This window comes from Peromyscus maniculatus, chromosome 19 (genome assembly GCF_049852395.1).
Source record: "Peromyscus maniculatus bairdii isolate BWxNUB_F1_BW_parent chromosome 19, HU_Pman_BW_mat_3.1, whole genome shotgun sequence".
NCBI lineage: Eukaryota > Metazoa > Chordata > Mammalia > Rodentia > Cricetidae > Peromyscus > Peromyscus maniculatus.
The window spans coordinates 6,016,203-6,040,181 of record NC_134870.1 but is presented as its reverse complement, the minus strand read 5'-3'; the positions used below and the strand labels follow the sequence as shown (position 1 = coordinate 6,040,181).

The following is a 23,979-nucleotide window of genomic DNA, read 5'->3' as shown; positions in this document are numbered from 1 at the left end:
GGACTTGTTCACATGGAGAAAGTGCTGAGGACAGTGAGACGCCCGGAGAGCGCTTCACCGATGCGGCCTCCACTCTTTCCCTGACAACCAAGTGTTTATTTTGTAGCGAAGAGTAAAATGCTTCAGTCAGAGGCAGACAAGTCTCGTTCCTTCCCGTCCTGCAGCAGGCTGTCCTGGAAAGCCTACACGGAAGTCACGCAGTGGATTTGTCTGATTGATGTGTCAGGGAGAAAGGAACGAGAAGTTACACACAGTGAAGGAATCCTGGGGTGATTGTAATCTGCACCCTAAATAATCACAGTTGGTTCATGGAAAGTTCAACAGAAAACTTGCTGAGCTTGAGAAATGCAACTCCACCATGGTTTTCTTTGACCCACCTCTGGGTAGGGTGAGTTTTAGAATTATCTTTAAAGTATTTTTGTTGAAACAGAAATTCACAGGACTGATTCCAGAGGAGAGGAAAATATGACTTGTCATGTTTTAAGGTAGAATACTTGATTTTCTGTGACCTTTGTCACATTTCAACATAGTATTAGACAGTGCATTATTTCAAAATAATCTCTAAAGCAATAAACAGCATTCCAAAGCCAAGACAGGCAAGTTATGAGATCAGTTTAAAAACTTGTATTTAAAAACTGGGGTGATCCGTCCACCCATACCATTAATGAGAAGGCAGATGAGCCTCTGGTCAAGGAGGGAAGTTTCCTGGTGCCTCTCGTCACTCGCCAGCCCTCACTGGCTCTGAGTTAGACGTTAGCGCTCTACTGCCGTCCCGTCCCATTAGAACCCTGGCATTCATAAGAGGGGAAACCGCTGAAACACCTTTCTTAGAAACAGAACCCCTTTTTCAGTCGAAGAGGTTTAGAAGACACGTGGGAGAACGAACCCTTTGCAAGAAGCAGAGAGCAAGGAACACTGGGGGAAAGGCAGGGTCTCCCGTCACGGTGACGCCCTCGCCATGATCCTTTGCAGGTGACAGGGAATACGGGCATGTGCCTCAACCGACCGACCGAGACTATTCTGAGTTTTCTCGTCCTAAGATGTTTATCAAGTAAGGAGCAGCACTTCTCAGACCCGTCACTGCTGAGTAGATATTTTCGCAGCTATCTGGAAGCATGCAGGACAGTGACACAGAGCTGGAGATGTGAGTCTCAGTGGCCAAGCAACTAATTGTCTTCCCTCTTCCCTCTTTTTTTTTTTTTTTTTTTTTATCACAGAATCGGAAGACTGTTTGATGGTACAGAACCCATTGTTTTGGACAGTCTCAAACAGCACTATTTCATTGACAGAGATGGACAGATGTTCAGATATATCTTGAATTTTCTACGAACATCAAAACTCCTCATTCCTGATGATTTCAAGGTGAGGGAATCCATGTTAACAGTAAATTTGTGATTTGTTTTGATGTGCTCCAAAAAACTCTTTCTAGTTCCCTGCCCTGCCAAGCATGCCAACTCCAGTGGCATCAGCCCCCTAACCTGGCTATCCTGTCTTTGTCAAGCACAGTACATGGGCATTTAAGCTTTATAGGACCAGGAAGCGTTCACCTTTTATTTAAATAATTGAATTATACTTCATTTTAGGAAACTGAAAAGAAGTTGGTTAAATTCAAATTTAATTTCTGCTATGTCTTAGCAAGCTAGATAGTAAGAGAACTTCTTAACTCAATCAAAATTTGTCTCCCAGAAATCTAAGGTTAATATTAGCAATATGCTTTTAGAATTGTTCCTTTTGAACGGAGTAGCAAGTATTGGCATCAACCACAGAAAGGGAATCTCGGTAGGCAATGGAATTTATTAGAAGGGAATACATGGAAATAGAATTTTTATGGCTGGTAATGTCTCTCTAAATAGAAGATTTCTAAAACTACTAATTCTGAATACTATTAGAACTAATAGAGAACTAACTAAAACATCTGAATTCAGAACCAATGCTCGACAACCAATGTGTTGCCTGCAGAATAGCAAGAATCAGTCATAGCATCTAACAGAAAAAATAAGAGCAGAAATTATAATGTCCAGGTAGCAGTAAACCTAACGAGATGTGTACAGAGTGTATTTAAAAAGGGAATTTCTATTTTGAGGCAGAAAGGGTATATTTAAGACTTTTATACACAGGAATTTTTAAAAAGATCTGTGTGAAGCAAAAAAGATCATATTCAAATAGAAGATGTCTTAGTAGAAGAAATATTTGCAACAAAAGATTAATATCCATCATAAAAGAGTTCCTCCAAATCTATAAAAGTATATAAACAATCTAGGGGAAATTTTTAACTATAAACAAGATTTTCCCAAAGGGAGGAAAAGATTTTGTCAGTAAATATTTAAAGTGGTATTCATTCTCCCTCTAGTATCAAAGGTACAAAAATAAAATGATATAATCCTTTTTATAAATTCGTTTGACACCGTGCGGGGGGAGTGTACATTGTGGCCAGGAGGGAAGGTGACTAAACCTTCTGGGAGGACAATTTAGCAATAAATTTATTAAAATTTCAAACATGCGCGCTGTCTAGCAATTCCGTGCTTATGAATCTATCTTCTCTAAATATTCACAAGAGCATGTAAACATGTGTGTACATAGGATGTCTGGTACTTGTGTTTATAATAGGAAAACTTAACATACCTAAAAGGAGTTCAAAACCAGCAGATGGTAGGAAATAATATAGACTATCCATATAATGGAATAATTTTAAAGATTATGGTTCATGTGTATCTGTTGATACATGGGGCAAAACCCGAATTTTTATTATTTGGTGACAATAGCAAGTTATAAAATGATATGCAATGTGTTTCTACTTATGTAAAATATCATGCATGTTGTAAATATTTGAAATAGCGTCTTCTCAATACACAGTTGTAATTCACTTACACTTCAGAGCTGCAATGTATTCACCAAGTCTTTAGAGTCTGGAGTGTAAAGAGAGGTGTGTGCCCTTGGGAGACCACAGAACTTATTGCTGGCCCGTGAGCAGCAGGCTCCTGGATCCTCCTCACGTCCATTGCAGAGGTGCAGGGGAGTTGCACATCCCAGCAGCAGCCATTACTCTCCTATGCTCTTATAAAGGTGCATTGTTATTCATCTAAAGCAAACATGCCCTGATGTAACTTCTGTACTCTATTCCATTTGACTAATAATCCTTGGCACATGCACACTGTTTCACGTTCAGGAAAGAGAGGATGATGGAGAGGCCCCTGAGCCCCTTATTGACTTGGGATCTGCTGGTTGACCTAAAAGTTGGCCATATGGGTTGGGGAGGTGGCTTGCTGTGCAAGTGTGAGGACCTGAGTTCAGATCCCCAGTGTCCACATAAACGCCAGGCCCAGAGGGGCCCGGAGAGAGGTAAATGGTGGGGCCGCGATGGCCAGCTGGTCTAGCTACCATGGTGAGTAGTTCCAGGTTCAGTGAGAGACCCTGTCTCAAAAACTAACAACAATAATAATGTAGAGATTGATAAAAGACAACTATCATTGCCTTCAGCCTTCCACATATACAGCTCCACACGCACACCCACATGTGTACACTCCCACACAAGCAGGAAGTAAACCAATAAATTCCAGCCATATAACCCTCTGAGTCTGACCCTAACCTTGCCGCATGGTAATATTCTTACAGACAGAGACACGTGTTTTCCTAAAGGATATTATATACTGTGCCCGTGACAATTGCTTATTTAGCGACAATAGCCACAGGAGGCCAGATGCTGAGTGTCAGCAGACAGTACACGTCTCTTAAAATCATGTAGGACTAACCTGAAAACAGAAAGCTTGCATCTATATGATGTCATCGTTTATAACTCCCGTTTCTAACAGGGATGTGACTCCAGGGAACCATAAGATAGTAAATTGGGAATTACTGTTAGAAAATAAATATAGTCGTTTATTTTTAATGGCAGCATATTTCAAGAAAGGATCTTGGTATTTTAAACACATACTTTGGCTTTACCCTCAGTCACAAACTTCCAAGGGAGGCTCGGTTCTGTCTCCAAGAGCATTCAGATTAGATGCTGATATGGCCAGTTCCAGAGGCCATGCCCTGGGGACTCACCAGGTCACTTAGGACTGGGCCATTTGCTTCACCACACCTTTGGGGTGTCCCCTGAAGATTCCTGAACCCCAAATATCTGTTGTTCATCAACTCTAAGTACAGAACACAACCTTTAGTTGATCATAGCCCAAAACAAATGTCAAAAGAGACTCACATATCCTGGGGCCTTAAAATGCTTCCTTTGGAGCTGCTGGGAGATGGGTTGTACATCACAGTGTTGGGGGACTTAGAGCCAGATGGGTTGTACATCACAGTGTTCGGGCACTTAGAGCGAGCATCGGGAAGAGGGGTGGAAGCTGAGATGGCCATTCAGCTCCGTGGCCCTTGATGGAATTAAACCATGAAGAGCAGTTCAGTTCTCAGGAACCACACATGCCCATGTGAGCTGTCAGAACGCCAGAGTTTTCCTTCTGACCCTGGCAGTGGGACACGGCCTTGTCACATGGAAAGAATTGCTTTCCAGGTTTGCTAGGGAGAATGATTATTGATTGCTTCTTCTGACTCCAGCCATTGGTGAGCAGACATGGGTGTGAAATCTTCCAATTAACATCCATTAACATCCAAGTCCACAAACACATTGTCTGTGCTAAAAACCCACTTAACAATTATGATAATTTCATATTTCAGAAGCTTGTGTCCTGGCTTCCACGGAAAGCCAGTTATCAGTGTACATTCTGATAAAAAAAAAAAATTCTGAGTGTTTTTATGTGGATTTAACTACCCTTCCTGTCTGATTCCGTCCTCAATTATGATTTGCTCATTTCTACTCCAGTCCCCCATACAAACACAAACGTGTGTTTGCAGCTCTCAACACTCCAGAAGCCTGACACTTTGCTCTGACTGCTCTTAAGGACCCATAAGAGTCTCTCCCTGCAGCTTGTTATTTTTAACATCTTTGATAACAGCCCCACTGTGATCGCTCTCTGTGAATATCCACCCTTCCTAGATTTACACAAATCCACTACCAGGCAGCCTAGCTTATCAGTCTACACTGTATCGAAAACTCTAATGCTTTTTAATATTATAGAAGTATGTGTCTACTGTAGAAAAACTGAAAATATGAAAAGCAAAGAACATGGATGCACTGTATTCCCCCTGCTCAGATCGCCAGAGTTAAACCCTGCCCTAGGTTGCTTCTCTGCTGCTGTGATAAACCCATGAGCAAGAGCAATTTGGAGAGGAAAAGGTTCACTGGGCTTACACGGTTACAATCCATCATGAAGGCAGGCCAAGACAGGAAGTCAAGGCAGGAAGCTGGATGCAGGAACTGAAGCAGAGACCACAGAGGGATGCTGCTTACAGGCTTTCCTCCTCTAGGTTGCTCAGCTTATACACCCCCAGGACCATCCACCCAGGGATGGCACTGCCATGGGAGGGGGGGCCCTCTTACATGAGTTAGCAATTAAGAAAATTCCCCCAGCCCAAAGGCCTGTCTGATGGAGGCAGTTTCTCATGTGATGCTCCCTCTGTCCAGGTATGTCAAGTGGGCTACCAAAGAGAACTATGACAGACCCTTACATACCCCCTTGGAACTTTTCCTATACTTATTTTAACAATTTTCTACCACCCTTTTTACTAAACAGTATTTCGTGTAATACCATAACCCCACTGAAGTTTACTTGGTTGGTCCCCCAAATGCCCTGCACAAGTAGTGTTTCCGGGATACTGGCTGGCCAGATATTGAGTGAGAATTTCAGTCCATCGCTCTCGGAACTCTATAGTAAGGTTCCTGCTTACTTAGCAACGAGGCTGGGCCAGCTGCCCCACAGAATGGTATGTCATCTGGATTTATTTGCCTGTTTGCCGTCCCGACAGTTTAGCTCATTCAGTCTTCTCCTGATTTCATTTGACCTGGAGGTCATATCTGGAGACCTTGTAGGTTCAACATCTTACCAAGAACACATGCCCCGTGACAGTGTGTGCTTCGTGTTGCCGCACACGAACGAGCCTGTGGCCAGCCTGTGATGCTAGGATTGAACTTTGCCAGCTACTGAGGCATATGCCCTTGGGCTGCCGGAGAAATGAGCTCTGTGAAGACTGCTTTTCAACCTCTGCTTGGCCAACATTTGCGGCCAAGTGATTCTCTGGGGTTGGGCTGTCCTGTACAATGTAAGACTTTGATCAGTTTTCCTGGCCGCTCCCCACCGAGAGCCAACAGTGCCCCACCCCCCGGTTATAGCTACAAAGACGTCTCTAAGCATTGCCGAGTGCCCTCAAGCAGCAGAGTCGGCCCGCTGAGAACCAGCAGTCTCTCACTTATGGAAAGAGTCCTTATGGGGTGGGGGAGAGACTTTTGCTAGTTTATCTCATGGAACTATGGAAGCCTTCTGTCACGGGTAGAAACAGTGGGACAGCTGTGAGGACCCCGGCTGTTAGGATTTTCTGAGTTTTCCTACATCACTGTCACTGCCCTGGATCCACCCACCAGTGACCAGAGTCTCTCCTCGCATCCGGTCCCATCGAGAGACTCTTCAGTCAACTCCAGCACCACAAGCGTAGCTTCTGGTTACTCCAGTTGTTAGAGCTGTCTCAGAGCGGAGGGACCTCACTCCCACTCAGGGTGCCTGCGCCAGGCAACTCAGCTGCTGCCACCTTGCACGCTGCTCCCCGCTCCAGAGACCGTGTTCCTCTTGCCCATGCCTACCTCTTCCCCCACAAGAAGGCTCCCTCAGAGGCAGGAAACTAGCTGCAGCAACCTAGGAGGACAAAGAGGACCAGGCAGCCAGTCCCAGTTTCAGCCCTCTCGAGACGGGGCCTGGAGTCCCTCCCTTCACCAAATCCTCAGTCAGGCCCGACTCCTCCAGCGCCATGTCCATGTGACTTGCCAGCCTGATGGTGTCTCTGCCTTCAGGGCTGTCATCAAGCATCCGGTCACTGTTAGCTGGATTTGGTCTAGTCTTTTCTGCAGGGTGGGGACCCCAGCAAAGCACAGAAGGAACACATTGCTGTCTCCATTTCCTTTATTAGCCAGCAAAGATAAATACAAAGCTGGGTGCCGTTGGTCCCCAAACCCAAGAGCCGTCAGGAGAAGCTGGGAGTCCCCTTCCACTGGTGAGGGGAGAGGACTTCTGTTAAGAAGCCGTGGGTCAGAACAGGAGAACGGGAACAGATGAGCAACTGCCCAGGCTCCGAAAACAGAGAAGCAGAAAACTGCCCAGGACTGGAGAGACAGCTCCGTAAGATGCTAACGTGTTGGTCACGCATGTACCAAGACCTGAGTTCCATCCCACATGAAGAAGCCAAGCATGCACTTGCAATGTCAGCACTGTGGGGGTGGAGCCATGCAGATTCCAGGGGCTCACAGGCCAGCCAGCCTAGCCTTCCTGGCTTAGGCTAATGAGAGATCCTTGAAAAACAAGTGTAGAGCAACTGAGGAATGATACCCGTGGTAGCACATGCATGCATGTGCACTCACGTGTACACACACACACACACACACACACATACACACACACACACACACACACACACACACACAGAGAGAGAATAAAACACCAGAATGCCAGCCTAAGAAAGAGTTGCAGAATGAGGACAATGATTAACTTTATGGGTCCAAACACTGCAAAACCATGGTGGCCACGCCACCCTTGTAGGGAGAAAGTCCTTAAAACTAAATGAAGGTAAGTCCTGCAGAGGTCTGTCACTTCTGATGGCTGCTCAGGGCACCGTTTTAAAGCAAAGAATGGTGCCCTCTATGACATCCCTGTGATGTCCTGCTGTTGAGAGCCAGCATTCCCCAGAACCTCAGGGATCCAATCCCACTGTCCTGAGGACTGACTGCATTCCCTGTGGGCGATCTGCTGTGCTGCTGGGGCCCTGTGTGATGTTTGGCACAGACACGGGTTTTAAGGTGAATGAGTGAGTGGTTTAGTTGCCCTGTAAGCAGAAGGATGTGTCAACCACTGTAAAAACATCAAGCGCGTCAGGAGCCAAACAAGACTTTGAGGGCTTCTGAGGAGACAGAGACTGTGGAGAGCTGAGTCCCAGGGCCCAGGTCCAGTGAACATGCTGCCTCTGTGCCAGGCGGGATTTTGCAGAGGAGGTTAGGTTACAGGGTTAGAAGAGATTTTTTTGGAGAACCCAGGTGGGCCCTTAGGACCTTATAAAAGGGGACAAGAGGCTCAAAGGTAGATTGTGACTGAACAGAGTGCTATGATGGCCGGCCACCGGGAAACAGCTGCCTCAAGCATCTGTGGGAGAGGGGTCCTGTTGACCCTTGGTTGCAGCCCAGTGACATCCATTTCTAACTTCCGCCCTCACAAGAGAATGAGTCTCTGTTGGTTTAGGCCACAAGTTTCCAGTCATCTCTTATAGCAGCAATAAGAAACTAGTGTGTTGTGTATTTACCCACCCCCGAAATGTGTAATTAACAAAAACATTTTTTCTAAGATTTATTTTTATTTCTGTGTGTGTGTGTGTGTGTGTGTGTGTGTGTGTGTGTGTGTGTGTGTGTGTAAGCCTGCTCTGTGCAAACGAGTGCCTGCTCTGTGTATGTGCAGTACCAATAGAGGCCAGAAGAGGGCATTGGATCTCCTGGAGCTAGAGCTACAGGCAGTAGTAAGCCTCCCACATGGGTGCCGGGAACTGAACTTGGGTCTTCTGGAAGAGCAGCAGGTGCTCTTCACCACTGAGCCATCTCTCCAGCCCAAGAAATACTTTTTTAAAATCTGATTTATTTGCATTTTGGAGTCCATCCATGTTTACATGTTCTCCTGTGTGCTTGTCTTCAGGTCTTAGGGAAGCTCCCCTATAAAGTGAGGTTTCCCTCTTTCTATCTCAAAAACTTATTATAAATCTCAAAAAATTAAACGCATATTCTCAGAAGCTCAAATCACTGAAACATGCGAAGTCGGTGAAAAACTGTTGCCCTTTGCCAGTGAGGAAGTGGGCCCTGGGGCCCTGGGCTCTCACTGCTGTGTCAGCCTTCACCAGTCTCCAGTCGCTGTACTGAAAACTTCTCACTCACAGGTGAGGAAAAGCAGATGATGTGGGCTCATCTTCCCCAGAGGGGCTGGAGCCCAGCCTGCTGTGGCTCTGACATCTTCTCAGAGGAGCTGGAGCCCAGTCCGCTGTGGCTCTGACATCTTCTCAGAGGAGCAGGAGCCCAGTCCGCTGTGGCTCTGTCATCTTCTGCCTGTTTCCACTAAGAGTCTTGAGATGAAGAGAGAAGTAATTTAGAGTCTGTGCAAGGCAAAGAAAGGACATTGTCAAATCAGAAAAGGGTCCTAAGGAATATTTCAAAAGATCTAGAGGCAACAGGGGGATGACCCTGGGACCAGAGAACCCCAAAATGGCCATACAAAACTCTCAAAGCAGGAAGTTGAAATCACGGAATTAAACAGGCCTGCTAAAGAATGGGGCCAAGTTTTCTGAAGAAAAAGCCAACAGGACCGACTCCACATTATAGGGAGTTCTCTGGTGCGTCAAAACTAGAACTGTGTGCTTGGTTGGAAGTACAGAAAGACAAACACAGACAGATAGACAAACAAGAGCTTGCTGAGAAAATGAATGGCCAGAGTAATCCTAACCGTGCAGAAAATGGTGGCCCAGTGAGCGGACCTGTGCAGTGATCAGGCTGGTCAGTGCCCAGAGGCATGCTGGCGTGATGAGCCATCGATATGCTCAGCTCTTCCCAGTGGTACCCTTTGTCTCCACGCAGCACAGAGAGCTCATCTTCCCCAGGAACCAGACAGAGCGGTGGGATAAAGGAAAGCACAGCCAGGGTGGGAAGGAGGGAGAAAGATGCCCGGTGCCTTGGCACAGTTCAATGCGAGGCCCACAGGATGCCATCTAGGGCCCCAGAGGAAGGGGCAGAGGACATCCTAGACCTTCATTAGCAACAGAAGTTACCAGGAAAGGCTCAGAGTCTCAAAACAGCCATTGTTTCTCTAACATTCCAAGAGAAGATGATAATGATGAATTCAAGCATTAGAACAGGAGATGTGCTGTCTGTCCATGGAGATGCGCAGTCCATCCATGGCCAGGCTGCAGAGTCATTTAAAAATATGTGACTTGTGTATTTATAGAAAAAAAAGTAAGGGCTCAGTGATTAAGGAGGGACTCTAACCCCAAGTCCTTCTAGCCTCGTTACCTTTGATTTTATTTATGTGTGTATTTATTATTTACAGTGCTGGGTGTTGAACCCAAGGTCACATCCTGCCAAACACCATCAGCTTTATCACCTTTGGGTTAAAAGATCTCTATCCTATCATGGTTTTGCTGTAGATGCAGCGTTTTAGGGTGGGAAGAAGCTGTAATATAATTTGTTTCCCTCAGTTTTCAGACAGAGGCTGAGGTCTGAATGGTGCAGGAGAAGCCTGGGGCAATGTGGAGACGTGACCCCATTCTAGAATGCCATCTGTCCCCTCAAAACCCTACTCTAAACTGTAGCATCCCAACAAGACCCCTACCAAATGCCGTTACTGTAAGCTCAAGATCTTAGAATGATGGCTTCCAAAGTCCAGCCTTGATTTATCGCCAGAACCCCACAAAGCGCTGGCCCTGCTGTCTGGAGATTTTGCACAGTGATTCACAAGGAACAGACTGCTCAGTTCAGAGTGACACAGGGTGTTGGATGAGGGAATCAGAGTTTTCAGGTAGAAAAAAATTAAAGCCCCACAGCATGGAAGTTAGGGTGGGGTAAATTATGGAGGCTCTCAGAACACTCCAGACACCAAATGAGGACCACAGCAGCTTTGTGAAGGAGGCTCAGAGAACCCTCTATAAGCAGAAGGCAAACAAACAGAGAGATGGGGTGCCAAGAGGATGACCTTTGCGCTGGGGTGGGGGGGGCAGAACAGCAGCATTGACTGCCAAGCCCAAACTCCTGTACATGGCAAAGAAGGACTTTCCAGTTTGATTAAGCTAGACCCTTGAGTTGGGGAGTTGACCCATATTACCTGGGTGTGCTGTGTTACAGGGGTTCTTTTTTTTTTTTTTTTTTTTTTTTTTTTTGGTTTTTCAAGATAGCGTTTCTCTGTGTAGCTTTGCGCCTTTCCTGGAGCTCACTTGGTAGCCCAGGCTGGCCTCGAACTCACAGAGATCCGCCTGCCTCTGCCTCCCGAGTGCTGGGATTAAAGGCGTGCGCCACCACCGCCCGGCTGTTACAGGGGTTCTTAAAAATGTAAGATGAAGCAGGAAAGTCAGAGTCAGAAAAAGATGTGTGGCAATAAAGGCAGAGGATGGAGTGACTGTGAGGCCACCAGCCAGCCTGTGGGCAGCCTCCGGAAGCTGGCAAGGGGGAAGAAATTGGTTTCTGCCAGAGCCTCTGGGAAGACTCACCTTAATAAGCCATTGTGGATTCCAGCATAGCCTTTGACCGGGACTATGAGAATTACTTACTTACAATGTTTGTTATTTTTGTTAAGGAAGTGTTTTAGCTCACAGGTTTAGAAGGCTGCATCCAGTGTGATGGGGAATGCATGGTCCTGTTCCCATCATGCAGCTGGGAAGCGGAGAAAGGGGACACTGCCAGCCGCCTGGCTCTTTCCTTTCACCTGTCCGTTCCGGCCAGCGGTGACCGGAACCACGGTGTCCTTACTCCCACTGAGCAGAGGCTGTCCTGTGTGTTCTTGGGTGACACCTTCTTCAGTGTGGTGCGCTATTGGGGTGTTAGGAGCATGTCAACAGCGTCGAGTAAAGTCCTGATGAAGCCCCTTGGAGCCACACGAAAGACTGGAGGTTGATTTCAGCCTGTGTGACGCCAGGCTACAGTGTCAGAAGGGAGGTCGGCAGAAGGTGAAATCACAACAGCTCGGACCACTCAGGGTGGGGAACACTTTTTCTACTTTTCTGGCCGTTCGGTTTTCTGTTTTTCAGAACTATGTACTGGGTTCATTGGCCCATTTGTTGATTTGGATTTGGGGTATTTAATTTTTGTCTTTTTTTTTTTTTAACCGATTCTAGGTATTAATCCCCTGTCAGATGTATAGATGGCAAAGGTTTTCTCCCACTCTATGGCTGCCCCTGCTGTCTTCCGGGCTGTAAGAAGCCTTTGGCTTCATGCATTCCTATTGGTCAGTTCAGAAAGTCCTCCCTGTGCATATCTTGAAGGTTCTTACCTGTGTTTTCCTCCAGCGATTTTAGAGTTCCAGGTCTTGCAGTCAGATTTCATGCATTTTAATGAAGTTTTACAAGAGACAAGAGAAAAGATATTCTTTTGGAAATCCTGTTCCACATCCTGAGCTGTCAGGGAGATACAGTTAAAAATTGCTTTACAGTTTCAACTCACTCCTGTCAGAATGCGGGTCAATAAGAAAACTAACGATGACAAATATTGGTGAGACTGTGGGAAGAGGGGAGCCCTTATATACTGCCGGGAAGGCACACTGGTGTGACCACTGTGGAAATCACTGTGTGGGTGCCTAAAAAAAGAAAAGAAGAAAAGAAAAATACGAGCACCGGACTTGCATAAGCAGCCAAAGGAATCCAAGTCAGCTTACCACAGAGACTTGTTCATCCATGTTTAATGCTTCACGGTTGCCAAGATACACAGCCGGCCCAGATGCCCATCACAGAACTGATAAAGCTCCATCCTCAAACCCACTGACTCCACAAAAATTGTCCTCTGATCCCCACACACATCATGGCACACACTGGCCCGTACACATACATGATGTACACACAATAATAAATAATTCATTTTTTAAAAAGAAAGCATAGTGTGCAGACACAATGGAATTTTATTCAGCTGAAAGAGACACAAAATCATGTAGGTAGCAGCAGAACAGATGGAAATAGGGGTCATCATGTTAAAGAAATTAAGCACAAATATCACAGTTTTTGTATGCAGGCTCTAGGGCTGTGTGTGTAAGAGAGAGAGGGGGGAGGAGGTAAATAAAAGAGGGACTTTGGGAGAGGAAGGCGATCTGAATGGAGTGGAGGGCCTGTGAGGGAAATGGAAGGGGGGGCACCCCGCTTGTCAGGGAGGAAGGGGACCAGCAGGAAGGACATGCTGTGTGCAGAGGGAAATTCGGGAATGCAGGGCGGAGGAAAAGCCCAGTGCAGTGAAACATCTTCATGGAGGTGTCACAGTGAAGCCCATGACTTTTTCTTTTCATTTACTATTTACTTACTTACTTACTTACTTATTTTAGTTTTTTGAGACAGGGTTTCTCTGTGTAATAGTTCTGGCTGTCTTGGAACTTGCTTTGTAGACCAGGCTAGCCACAAACTCACAGAGATCCCCTTGCTACCACCTGGGATTAAAGGTGTGAGCCACCACTGCCCAGCCCACTACTTATTAAACTAAAACATTTTCTTTAATCACCCTAACTCCAGAGAGAATTAGAAAAAAATGAGTTGGTAGCATGGGAAAATTCAGGGCTTTCTAATGCCGCCATTTATAACAATCAAAGCTGCCAGCACCTGTAAGTGCTGTGACTTACTGGAGTCAACTTCCTGTGGCTCAAGCGTTCAGCCAGAGGCCCAGCGGTGTGGGACAGAATTCTCCCGGGGTCAATCTGGGCAAGCAGGCTGTTCCCAGCATCTTCACTTGGTTGGAAGGCCTGATGGCTCTAGGAAGCCCATGTGCGTTAATAGAGCCTTTCTCAAGCAAACCACACTCCCCTCTAATTGTACAGCTCTCGTGTGTGTGTGTGTGTGTGTGTGTGTGTGTGTGTGTGTGTGTGTGTGCGTGTCAATGCTAGGGCTTGAACCCAAAGCCTTACACATGTTAGGCACTACTGTGCTACTTAGTTTCATCCCTACTCCTTAAGTTTTCCTTTTTTTTTTTTTAAGGCAGAATCTAATTGAGTTGCCTGGGCTGGCCTTGAACTTTCAATCCTCCTTCTCAACCTCCGAAGTTGCTACTATTATTGATTCTGGGCTTTGTTTTGGGGGTGTGTACATGTGTTCATGTGTGTGCATGCACAGGAATACATGTATACCACTTGGAGGCCGGAGGTCAGCCTCGGGTGTTTTTCCTCAGGACTCCATCCACTGTATTTGTCATTGAGACAGGGATCTTACTTCCTGAAATTGCTGACATTAGGCTGGCTGGCCAGTGAGCCTCAGGGACCCACCTGTCTCCACATGCCCAGAGCTTGGATGACAACGCTGCCCAGCTTATTTACGTGGGCCCCGGGAATGAACTCGGTCCTCACACTGACACAACCATTACGTCCCTGACTGGGCATCTCCCCAGCCCTCCGCTCTGTTTTTAAATCTCGTTGAGAATGTTCACCTTAATAAGTTATTTTAGGTCAGTATCTTGCAGTCATTAGAATTTAAAAATGACGGCGCTCCAGAGTGGAGAGCCTGGGCAGGCAGGCAGAGAGCTAGGCCTGCTGTCTCCTGCCCCGAAGGCCTGGCATGGGGGCCGAGCTTTTGTCATCATTGTCCAGTTGTTTGTTTGTCCGTTGTGAATGGTTGGGGTTTTTTTTCGAGACAGGATTTCTTTGTTGTAGTCTTGGCTGTTCTAGAACTTGCTTTGTAGACCAGGCTGGCCTTGAACTCAGAGAGCCCCCTGCCTCTGCCTCCCAAATGCTGGGATTAAAGGTGTGTTCCCCACACCCACCCTGTTCTTTTGTTCTTATGTCTTGACACAGAGTCTCATGTGGCCTAGGCTGGCTTTGAACTCCTGATCCTCCTGCTTCCACCTCAAAGATCCTGTGATTATAGGTGTGTAAACTTACCCAGCTTGATTCTGCCCTGTTTTGAGAGTGGGCACATCTCAGCTAATTCTCATTATCTTAAAACCAAACTGTGTCCCCAGGGTCAGGAGGCCATGCAGATAGAAACACATGCAGGAGGATTATCAGAGTCATGGCTCCCTTTGCTGGGGAGGTGAAAGGCAGAGTAGAGAAGCATCAGATTGTGGGAGATGAGCATCCCTGACAGCATCTTACACCTGGCCCTTGTTTCCCGACATGGAAAGTGGACTGTCCAGTGAGAGGCCCGCTGGCACCGACCATTGCACCATCCCCTGCTCTCTCAGGAAGACACGAACGAAGCTGCTGCCATGGTTACTGCTTCTTGGAGAGAGAGAGAGAACTGTCCATGTAGTTCTGGGCCATCCTCTGCTTCTGGGCTGTCCCTTGCTCTCAGAGACACAAGGCCATGTATTTACAGAGCTGGCTCTCGTGTGAATGGCAAGCACCACCTGTCAGCTCACGGAAGGAAGGCAGAAATGACTTTGTCAGTTGATTAAAGTGTTCCCAATCGACATGTCTGGACAAGTGTCCACTTATCTCACGCCCAGGGATGATTGTGACCATGGCTACGCCGACACATAATATTGACCTGCTTGTCAACATGACTGCGTCTCCATCCCGTCCTTGGCCCCATTCTGTCTTTTCTTTCAGTCACTCCCGTGTCTACTCCAGTACCTGTTCCGTAGAGTTGGCCATCTGTGTGCGGCTTGAGGAAAAGCCTTTCAGAAATGAAAAGTCCCCTCTCTTACCCAGTTCATGGCAGTCAGAGCTGCATGTTGTTGACATCTGTGCTTAAGACACCACTGACAGGTGGCCAGGGGCAGGGTGAGAACCTTCCAAATCTCTATCGGCCTCGCCTAAACCATCACAGACCAACACCCAAGTTTAAGTCAAAGCCACATGCCCATCTTCTAGACGCCCACCCAAGCCTGTCCTCAGGCTGTGTCGCTTCCTACACCTTCCCAGGATGAGTTCTGGAGGGGGCAAGGACTAAAGGCTCCTGTGAGTGTGTCTGCAGCTGAGCCTAACCGCATGTGAGTTCCATCAGAGAAGATTACATTTGGATTCCCACCAACACCATCCAGCTTGAAATGCCCAGGTGTATTTTGGAACTGAAAGAAGAAAGTGAATCCTTTTACATTTCAGTTTTTCATTTGTGAAATGGGAATAATCATGGTGACTGATTTCGTAGGTGATTTGAGGACTTGATTCATGAAAAGCGCCTAAACAGACCTATCTGCTAGCCCTTAATCCCCTGTATCATTAACAAAATGAATGAAAGTCTTGGTTAAGGTTTCTACTGCTGTAATGATACACCAGAACCGACGCAACTTGGGGAAGAAAGGGTTTATTCAGCTTGCACTTCCATATCATTCTTCATCACCAAAGGAGGTCAGGACAGGAACTCAAGCAGGGCAGGGACCTGGAGGCAGGAGCTGATGCAGAGACCATGGAGGGCTGCTGCTTATTGGCTTGCTCTCTATAACTTGCTCAGCCTGCTCTCTTATAGAACCCAGGACCACCAGCCCAAGGATGGCACCACTCACAATGGGCTAGGCCATCCCCCATTGATCACTAATTGAGAAAACACTCTGTAGGCTGGCCCACAGCCCAGTCTTATAGAGGCATTTTCTCAACTGGGGTTCCCTCCTCTCAGATGACTATAGTTTGTGACAAGTTGACATAAATCTAGCCAGCACAATGAATGAATGAATGAATGAATAAATGAGTGAGTGAGTGCAAACTGAGTCTTTGCAAATGTGTTGTAAGTGAAGTGTTTGCATTTAGATTTGATTATTGAAGTACCACAGAAGTGAGCAAACATCAATTTCTTTTTTAATATAACATTTAAAATTTGTTATTTGATAATTTCATACATGCATACAAGATTGTACATTGATCCCCACTCCTTCCCCCAGCTCCTCATCAATCCACCTCCTACCCCCTACTTCAATTTCATGTCCTCGTTTTTAATAACCCGCTGAGTGCAGTCCGTGTTATCCATACGCTCATGAACGTGGAGCCATAACTACTGCCCAGCTGACCATCCAGGGGGCGGGGTCAGCCAACGGGGCCACCCTTAAAGAGACAGACTCTCCTTGCAGTCGTCCGTTGTCACAGCCCCTCAGCTGGAGGGTGGGAGGCTCCTGAGCCCTTCTCGTTCCTTGCTAGAATGTGCAGACAGTCACAGCTGCTGGGAGTTCAAGACTACAGTGTCGTCATGTCCAGAGCTATGACACACACCTGCAGGGGTGGGGTGGGGAGGTGGGGGCACAGGGGTGGAGGACCATGAGTTCAAGGCCATACACCTGTAGTCCCAACACTTGGGACGGGGGAGGGGATGAGGTAGAGGACCATGAGTTCAAAGGCGACCCAGGTTACCTAGGAAGATCCTAAAGAAAAACAAAGCAAGCATAGATGGCTGTTTGGGGCACCGTATATGTGTGGTTTCCACCGTGAAATGCCTTTTTATCCCCCCAGGACTACACTTTGTTATATGAAGAGGCAAAATATTTTCAACTTCAGCCAATGTTGTTGGAGATGGAGCGATGGAAACAGGACAGAGAAAGTGGCCGCTTTTCACGGCCCTGTGAGTGCCTCGTGGTGCGTGTGGCCCCGGACCTTGGAGAGAGGATCACACTCAGTGGGGACAAGTCCTTGATAGAAGAAGTATTTCCGGAGATTGGCGATGTGATGTGCAACTCTGTCAACGCAGGCTGGAATCACGACTCGACGCACGTCATCAGGTTTCCACTTAACGGCTACTGTCACCTCAACTCAGTCCAGGTATGTCAGCCTCTGCCGCTTGGCACCGAGGCCGTTCTCCGGCTGTCGCTTAAGCTCGGTTCCTCCAGGGAGCGGAGGAACTGTCGTGGGCCATGCTTACACTGGGTAGGTGGTTTCTCAGCCTCCACAGCATCCATCCCATAAATCCACAAGTCTGTGTTGAGCACCTACTATGCGCTCAACACTATGTATACCTACTATGAGTATGGGTGATACAGAAGACAACAAGACAGCAGTTCTGTGCTCATGGAGTCTGTGTCTCAGAAGTGGGGTGGGGCAGACATCAGCCAATGTAAATGCTGCCCAGTAGTGGTAAGAGGACATCTGAGGCACAGTGTTGGTGTTAGTGTTTGTCTCTGTAACACATCCCTGAGAGAAACAACTTAAGGACTGATTTTGGCTCCTGGTCTCGGGATGATCACTTGGCCCCACTGTTTCCTGGGCTGTGCTGAGGTAGAACATCATGACTGGCGGGTGTGGCAGAGCAAACTGCTCACCTTATGGTGGCCAGGGAAAAAAAAGAGGGCAACAAACAGGAAGTGGCCCAGGCAAGATGTACCCCTCAGAAGTACACCCTCAAGTGAGCTACTTTCTGCAATCAGGCCCCACCTCTGACAGCCATTCATCAGGAAGTCCTCAGGGAATCACGGAGTCTATTCAGTTAGTGTCCTCGATGACCAAGTCCACCAGCTGGCGGACAGATTTTCTATGCCCAAGCCTCGTGGGGTGCACCTCATACCCAGCCCCTAGGGGTCTTCAGGAGGAACGATCAAGCTGGAAAGAGCCCACAGCGGCAGTGCCCTCAGCATGTGGAGTGCTCTCGGGAACGCCACTTGAAGAAAAGGAATTGGAGGAGGGAGCCTGTGCTAGTGCACGAGGTTGGGGATGATGGAGACAGTCCTGGTGAGCCTCAGAGAGAGTGGTCAGCACTCGGGCTTTTCATGACTAGTGGGTTTTTTTGGGAGAAAGGTTGTTGTGTTTGGCGTTAGGTTCATTTGCCTGTGTGAGACCGAGTGGAAGAAGTGGAGGGTTTTGAACAGAAGGGGAAGCTGCTGTAACTTTGTTCTAAAATAAATACTCCAGGGTCCAAGAATGTAGATCAGTTGATAGAGGGCTTACCCAGCATGCACTGGATCTGATTCTTAGTACCCCATGAACTGTGGTGCAAGCCTATAATTCTAGCACTTTGGAGGTAGAGGCAAGAGGATCAGAAACTCAAGGTCAGGGCTTGAGAGATGGCTCAGTGGTTAGGACCCCCTGGGTTCAGTACCCAGCATCCACCTTGGTTGGCTCACAACTGCCTGCAACTCCGGCTCTGGGGATCTCATCTCCTGGCCTCCCTGGACAACTGTATACACATGATGCACAATCTGACAAGCAGACATGCCAATACAAATAAATAAAATAAGTAAAATGAAATAAAGAAATTCAAGGTCATCCAGCTAGTTAGCAAGTCCAGGGCCAGCTTTGCCTACAGGAGACCTTGTCTTTAAAAAAAAAAAAAAAAACCTGAACAGTAGATGATAATGGAAATGAGGAGGCAGGTTACAGAGTGGATGGTCTCTGAGTGCTTTGGGAGAAGAAAACACTGGGGTGGGACTGAGGATTTGGTTTAGAGCATGTGAGGTGCTGCTGTGTGCTCGGATGCTGATAGGTGCTGTTTGAGCTTACCCCAGTGTGCTGCACACCTGTTCTGCCCTCCAGGGCTGTGGCCAGCGGGTCACTGTCCTCTGACACCAGCTCTAACAGGCAAGCTCTGCTGGTGCGCCTGCCTGGCTGTGAGAAGGCAGAGGCACGCCTGAGCTCCCCCAGAGCCCTGCCACACGGAACTCTGTCAGAGGCAGCAGGCTGAAGGGCCCCCAGCCCTCTGTAGTTGGAACTGGCCCGTGACTTTGTTCACTACTTAGACGTAGGTCAGTGGCAAAGTGCTTACCTAGCAAATGCAACCCCATCCATGTTCCGTCTGCAGCGTTCTCCAAGAGTTCAAAGGCTAGAAACACGGGATCAGGCTGCCTCGGGGAAATTGTTACACACCGTTTATAAGTTTTCAAATGTGTGAGCAGTTGTCCCTGAGCAGAACATCAGGAAACTCAGAAAAATGAACCCTGCCAGCACCAAGAGAAAGGCACCCAGTCTCACTAGGGTTCAAGAGGGCAAGAGCTGCATTCTCACCTTTGTGGATAGTGCCCCCTGAAGGTGTGAGGTGGTCGTACAAGGCCACACACACACACACACACACACACACACACACACACACACACACAGGCTGTGTTGTCTCTAAATGCTTGTGAATCCTCAAAGCCTTTTTCCTCCCACACACCCTGCCAGGTGTCCATAGAGCCAACCACAGCATCCAAAGCCAGAGGAAGAAGGTCTCAGCCTTGGCCAGTGAGCACCTTCCCTATGCCTGTTTTCACTGACCAAATCAGCTGTGAAAATTTCACCTGTATCACCTTCATCACTCACACGGCCCCAACCATTCTTGCTTCCCACTCCACTCATCACCAAGAGGTAGACACCTGTCTGTCAGTACACAGAGACTTAGGGACAGGGCATCAGATACCTGCAGAATCCACTCAAGTTCCTAAAAGTTTTCTAAACTGGAGGAACTTTGCCGTGGACTGTGTGTCTAGCCAGCCTGTGTGTTAGCTCACCTGGTAGAGGTGGGACTGGGTGTTTGACCAACCTGTGAGTTAGCTCAGCTGGTAAAGGTGCTTGCCTTCAAGCCGGATGACTTGAGTTCAGTTGCTGGGACCCATGTGGTAGAAGGAGAGAGGTGACTCTCTGTCTCTCTCTCTCTCTTACACACACACACACACACAGAGAGAGAGAGAGAGAGAGAGAGAGAGAGAGAGAGAGAGAGAGAGAGAGAGAGAGAGAGAGAATACATATGTAAATAAATAAAGAAAAACTTAGGAAAAAAAGCAATGACTTGCTAAGCTGTTTGCACGGCATTGACCACATACAAGCTGCACTAGGTCACACCAGAATCTTGTCATGGTGTGGTAACCTCTAGGTAGGAAGACAGGCAGTGTCCATAACACCCCGGGGGAAATCAGCATCAGACTACAGTTTGTTGCTGTCCGATGGTTCCTCTGCTAGAGAGTTCTGCTCAAAGCGCTGTCCTCACCACTGTCCTCACCAGAACTTAGGGAAGGGTCTGTCACCCTGTCGTTAGGCCGATGCGCACTGATGTGTACAGTGAGTTCACCTGTGGACAGAGCTGGCCACTGTTCTCAGTCTGGGCTTCGTACTTTTGGAGTGCATACTCTTGTTGTTCCTGTCTCTTCTAGTACATTGTTTTGCTTCTATATTCTGTATAAAAGTTGGTGATAAGAAATGATAATTAAGAAGCCAGAGGAGATGTAGTTCAGTGGTAGAGTGCTTGCCTAGCATGTACAAGACCCTGGGTTTAACCTTCAGCACTACACTTAATTAATCAGTTAATTATAATTAGGATTGCCTTGCTTAGTTATATTTAGGGCTTTGCTTGCTTATTTTCAGCCAGGCTGGCACTGTGTAGCCCAGGCTGGACCCATACTCTTGATCCTCCTGCCTCTGCCTCCCAAGTGTTGAGTGTGACGCCACACGTGGTCCACTTTATTATTGACAGTTTGAGTTATTTAACAGCATTTCACTCAAAAAAAAAAAAAAAAGGAACAAGAAAAAAAAAAGGTTGAAGCGAGCTTATTTTTAAAGTTATGGTTTATAGTGTCCCTTTCCTTTAGAGATGTATGGGATTTGGTTCTATCTAGTGAACTATCTGTTGGATTGCCAAAGAAACAGAGTGCTCTCAGCTAGCATCCTGTCTCCCTGTCTCAGAGTCACAGGGGTGGCTTCCTGTGTCGAAGTGCCCAACATAGCAAATGCAAGGATCTGGCTAGCATTTGACTTAGGAATTCAGAAACATTTAATTCAACAACATTTAGGCTACACCAGACCTTTCCAGTGTCATCTTGCTTGTTTGTGGCAAGAGGTCAAAGCCAGGGCCGTGTACATGCTAGCCGATAACTCTACAACCGAGTGGCAACCCCAGCTGGAGCTAAGCTCAATCTGGGGCGTGCTTTCTAATGGAAACCCTTCCTTTCCCTCTTGAATGTACGTGGCTTGAGCTTTGGCAGCATCTTTGGTGGGTTTATATGGCTGATGAACTCGCCCGCCCCCAAGTAAACACCTGTCCTGTTTTTTCACAGGTCCTCGAGCGGCTACAGCAAAGAGGATTTGAAATTGTGGGTTCCTGTGGGGGAGGCGTGGACTCGTCCCAGTTCAGTGAATATGTCCTCCGACGGGAACTGAGGCGGACACCCCGAGTACCCTCGGTCATCCGGATAAAACAGGAGCCACTGGACTAAACGGACATATTTCTTATGCAAAAAGAAAACACACACGACCAATAACAATATGCGAGAAGGAACATTTGTGTGCAGCTGGGACAGTAAGCCAAGCTCTGAACCTAAAATTGAATAAAAGACATTTATCTCCACTAGAAATCACACCTGTATTCATATGGGAACAATTGGAATCATGATATCCTCAAGATGTAAAAAAAATATATATAAATATATAAATATATATGTCAAAAGGTAGGAAATGCAAAGAGAGAGCGAGCTAGGGTGGATGCTGCGAAGGCCACGAGTGTCCTGGCCTCTGAGGTCTCTGTCCAGTACATAAGCCATGAGCAGGGAGGGCAGTCTCCTCACACTGTCCACCGCCAGCAGCCATCCATTCTTTCTTTTTCCTTTATCTTTCTTCCTTTTCTTTCTTCTTCTTGTTTTTTTTTTTAAACAAACAAAACACCTCGGCTGGTGTTTTCTTTGCAAGCAGAGGCTTCATGTCTCATCAGGTAGGGACCAGGAGGGAATTCAGAGGACCGCTCAAGAGCACACTGCACCGGATGTATGTGGACAGGCCGTTCGCACTGTAGTTTGTACAGGAGTGACCTTTCCTTTGTTTTACCACTGACCGTTTGACAGAGGGGCCAGAGCTATTTCTTGCTAGAGATCTCCAGTTTCAGTCTGCTGCTTTCCTACAATTTTTTCAGATTTTATAATGTATTAAATACAATAAACGCTGTTTAAAAAAAATGGGTTCTGTGTAGAACACACGTGTTGGGATAAGGACGAATTAAAATGAAAGTTTTCCTTTTTTTTTTCCCTGTGTTGAGCGCCAGCTTTAAAGGCAAAGCCCAGGAAAAGATAGGGATGTGGGTCTGTCCCGACAGTTCTCTCCCAACTCACAATGCCACCTGTGCTTCGTTATTCTGCCTGTTGAATAAGATAAATCACTTTGTTTCTTCTTGATGAGGAGGGTGATGACAGAAACCGGGGCCTCATTCAAGCTGAGCGTGAATTCTAAAGCTGGTGCTTCCCAGGCCAGGCTCCCTACGGTCCTCCCTCCCCACGGCCCTCCCTCCCCACGGTCCTCCCTCCCCACGGTCCTCCCTCCTCACAGTTCTCCCTCCTCATGGTCCTCCCTCCTCACGGTCCTCCCTCCTCACAGTCCTCCCTCCTCACAGTCCTCCCTCCCCACAGCCCTCCCTCCCCACAGCCCTCCCTCCCCACAGCCCTCCCTCCCTACAAACTTCCCTGAGTCTCATGTCGCCCATGCAGGGCTCAGAATCACTGAGTTCCCATCAAGGTCCTGACTTCTATCCTCTTGCCTTCCCCTCACACTTTGGGATTCCAGGCTTGCACACCATACCTGGAGGACTCTCTTCCCCTTACACTCTGGGATTCCAGATTTGCACACCATACCTGAAGGACTCTCTTCCCCTCACACTCTGGGACTCCAGGCTTGCACACCAGGCCCAGAGGACTCTCTTCCCCTCACACCCTGGGATTCCAGATTTGCACACCAGGCCTGGAGGACTCTCTTCCCCTCACACTCAGGGATTCCAGGGTTGCACACCATGCCTGGAGGGACTCCAGTCTTTATTCCTACAGACTTTTCAGTGACACTTAGATTATCTTGCTGCAGAAGGAACCAGACCAATATTATGTGGCTTAACACATGTTCTGGCTTGTGATCCTGGAATCCTCAAGTGCATGCTGGCCTTGGCTGGTCTGCTCCTGTTCTATGATGCCATCCAGGGGACAGCAGGGCTGTGGTGTCCACAGCAGCTTATCCAGGTGGCTGCCAATCACATGGCTGTCAATCTCCCTGTGGCTAAGACCCCTTCAGCAAGGTGCCACTGTAAGTGCCCTGAGAGGCCACCAGTGGAAAGTGCAGCCCGTGAGAGGCCACACCCCAGCCTGTGCTGTGGCTGTGTTCTGTTTTCTGAACAGACATAACCAGTTCAGACCGAGGAGAAGTTCATAAAACCCACCTGACCCGGACAATAACAACAAATTCGTGGCCATCTTAAATCCACTACAGTATCAGCCAGAAGATCTTCGAAGAGATGTTATAACTTTTTACAAGTAATAAGGGAAATGTTGGTGCCAAAACAATTGATTTCTTACCAGTCAGAAAGGTATGAAACCTGAGGTGTCCATCT

General features: G+C 47.4%; 1 protein-coding gene across 6 annotated transcripts in view; it reads left to right on the top strand.

Moving 5' to 3' along the window:
- Nucleotides 1-22,263, top strand: part of Kctd1 (potassium channel tetramerization domain containing 1) — a 208,493-nt gene extending 186,230 nt beyond the window's left edge. For 5 of the 6 annotated variants that reach the window (XM_016001598.3, XM_076554768.1, XM_016001599.3 and 2 more), the window contains exons 3-5: nucleotides 1,218-1,362; nucleotides 17,178-17,483; nucleotides 21,677-22,263. In XM_016001598.3, the coding sequence (XP_015857084.1) occupies nucleotides 1,218-1,362; nucleotides 17,178-17,483; nucleotides 21,677-21,835 (610 nt within the window). In that variant the 3' untranslated portion in view covers nucleotides 21,836-22,263. The remainder of the gene's footprint in view (nucleotides 1-1,217; nucleotides 1,363-17,177; nucleotides 17,484-21,676) is intronic. The other variant, XR_013045977.1, reaches the window with a different exon arrangement.
- Nucleotides 22,264-23,979: the final 1,716 nt, after the last annotated feature.